The sequence below is a fragment of the Cebus imitator genome, unplaced genomic scaffold (genome assembly GCF_001604975.1).
Source record: "Cebus imitator isolate Cc_AM_T3 unplaced genomic scaffold, Cebus_imitator-1.0 Scaffold266, whole genome shotgun sequence".
Taxonomy (NCBI): Eukaryota; Metazoa; Chordata; class Mammalia; order Primates; family Cebidae; genus Cebus; species Cebus imitator.
Genome location: NW_016107581.1, coordinates 2,530,758 through 2,533,629, shown reverse-complemented (window position 1 = coordinate 2,533,629; position 2,872 = coordinate 2,530,758). Strand labels below are relative to the sequence as shown.

At 51.5% G+C, this 2,872-nt stretch overlaps 1 protein-coding gene across 2 annotated transcripts in view; it reads right to left on the bottom strand.

Annotated features, from left to right (window-relative positions):
* Nucleotides 1-2,872, bottom strand: part of PPFIA3 (PTPRF interacting protein alpha 3) — a 34,920-nt gene that overhangs the window by 7,299 nt on the left and 24,749 nt on the right. For both annotated transcript variants that reach the window (XM_017500525.2, XM_017500524.2), the window contains exons 20-21: nucleotides 2,626-2,707; nucleotides 1,818-2,018 (exon numbers count right to left, since the gene is read on the bottom strand). In XM_017500525.2, the coding sequence (XP_017356014.1) occupies nucleotides 1,818-2,018; nucleotides 2,626-2,707 (283 nt within the window). The remainder of the gene's footprint in view (nucleotides 1-1,817; nucleotides 2,019-2,625; nucleotides 2,708-2,872) is intronic.

Below are 2,872 nucleotides of genomic sequence, written 5' to 3'. Positions count from 1 at the left end.
GAATATTTCCCTAAATATATACCTATAATTATATCTTAGTTCATAATCGGAGGAATGCCTAGTGTGGACACAGTACAGAGCATGAATTAAGGAATAAGCAGCTTATAATTGGAGGAATGCCTAGAGCAGACACAGTGCAGAGCATGATTTAAGGGAAAAACAGTTATACCAGGACAAGAATCCATGGCCCAGGCGGCAGTGTTCAGTATCGTAAAGATACCCGCTGTATGGCAGACTTGGGGCGAGAGCCACTCCTCTCGATAAAGGAGTTGTAGGACCTTGCTCCAGTTCTTGTGGAAGGCTGCCCTCAGAACGGCAATCCACCTTGGTGACTGTGAACTTTATCAGTTCTTGCTGCTGTGCTGCTTGAAAAGCATCTTCCCATAGAACCCATTGGAAGCTGCCAGCAGGTGGCGGTAACCTTGACAGCTCTGTCACTGCTATGTGACTTAAAGCATCCTCCTATAAATCTTCTTAGAAGTAGTTTCCCATAGATAAAAGTATTGCACACTGCACCCTCTTCACTGCACAGCCCACCTTCAAGCCTCGGTGACCTAATCGGGGTGGACCCCTTACTGCACATGGCCCCTGCCTTCATGGGAACGGGCCCCTTGCTGCGCACTGTCCACCTCCCAGCCTAGGTGATCTAATGGAGGTTGACCCCATGTTTTATTGCTCACGACCCTATCACTATCCTTAAAGATGATTTCACTCACTGCCCTGCCCCCTAACCTATGCACAAGAAATACTCATGCTTCTGGACACTCGGGGCCTCTCCTGACACCGCTCAGAGGTGGCGTGGCCCCCCGAGCCCAGGTGCATTTTCTTTGTACTTCTGTGTCCTGTCTCTTTATTTCTTGGATCCTGTGCCTTAGCACAGCATAAGGCTCACCCCACGACGCTGTGGGGCCCTCAGCCCTACATTTAGTAGAGACTGAGTTTCGACATGTTGTCCGACTGCTGTCGAATTCCTGGGCTCAAGAGATCAGCCACCTACGGCCTCCCAAAAGGCTGGAATTATAGGTGTGAGCCATGGCACTTGGCCCTAAACTTCTTAAGTGCTGACATGAGGCCACAAGAGGAAAATCCCCCATCTGGTCACAATCAAAATGCAGTCAAAACTTTGTTTCATGCACAAAGTTATTTAAAATGTTGTATAATAAAATTCCCTTTAGGCATGTGTATGAGATGCATATGAAACATAAATGAATTTCATGTTTAGATTTGGCTTCCATCCCCAAGATACTTCATTTATTTGCAAATATTCCCAAAAAAAACTTTAAAATCACAAATTCTAAACACTTCTTGTCCCACGTATTTCAGCTAAGGGATACTCAACCCGTACTTTCCACTCCCCTCACTGAACATACACAACAGAGTAAGTACAGCAAAGGGTTGAGAATTGCTGAACTGGGTACACATGATTTTCTGTATGTTTGAAATTTCTTGTAATAAAAAGTTGGAACGAAAACGATAAAATAATTAGAAGGCAATAAATGCTATGGGGAAAATTAGAAAGTGCTGATGTGCTAGAATGATAAAGGAAACTAGTTTAGCTGATGACTTAAGGAAGGCTTCTTGGAGGTGGTGACATTTGAGTGGGACAGCAAATGCCGAGGAGAGGGAGAGTCAGGGAAGGGGCCACGTGGACCACAGGTGGAGCAAACGGGAGCCTGAGGGGGCTGAGAACCAATGGGAAGCAGGGTCGTGGGTCGTGGGACAAAGCTGGAGTGAGCAGGCCCAGGATTGGCTAGACTGAGGGAAAAGAGGCGGGGCCCTGAGGAAGCGAAGGCTGGGATTGGCCGCCGGACACTCACGGTGCGGGAGGAGGCAGGGGCCGAGGGCGAGGTGAGCGAGACCATCTCCTGGATGGCGAGGCGTAGCTTGAGTCGGTGCAGCGGGTTGCTGATGCCGATCTCACGCTGGATCTCTGTGTCTGACAGGTTGGCCATGATGGCACCACTCTTGACATTGGCCCGGCAGGCGGCCACATACCAGGCAGGCATGCCTACCCACAGCTGCAGCAGAGGGACAGAGGGACAGAGGGGACAGAGGGGACAGAGGAGGAGAAAACCAGAGAGATGGGGGGACAGGCAGGTGGGGACAGGCAAGGGGAGGCGAAACAGATGCGCGGGAAAGTTCACAGGGAGAAAAAACAGGACAAGGAAGACACGTGGACAAGATGAGGAAGAGTCCGAGGGAGACAAATGGGGGGTGCAGTGCGGAGGGGACGGAGAAAAAGAGGGTGGGGAGAGACAGGAAGGGGGAGACAGACGTCAGCAGGGCCATCGGAGACAAGAGAAGAAATATGGGGAATGACAAAAGCATGGTCAGAGATGCCGAAAAATAGAGACAGAGAATCCAGAAAGAGAGAGTAGAGAGAGCGACAGGAGACCATGACCCAGGTGGACAAGGCCAGAGCGGCAGGTGTGGAAGGGGAAGGAGAAAGAAGCTGTTTAGATGAACAGGAAGATCAGCCTTCCCGGGTCCTCACCTGCCCAGCCCATGGCCACCCCACCTCTGGGCTAGAAGCAGGGTGGTGCCAGGAGGACCAGGCAGCCCATACCACTGGGGCGGTCCGAGGGGTTGGGGACCAACAGTCAGAGCATTTCTGGGCCCCAGTACCTCTAGCCAGGACACCACGGTGGGCCCGTCCCAGGCAGCAAAAGGCAGGCCCTGGCGGCAGGCTTCCTCCAGAAGCTCATGCCTGTGGGGGTGAAGGGGCCGGGACAGAAGCTGTCAGGGGTGGAGACAGCCCTGCCTTGTGGATGGCCCCCATCACCACCACCACACACACACACACACACACACACACACACACACACACACACACACGTTTTATGAATGTATAAAACATAGCAGAAGGTCCTAT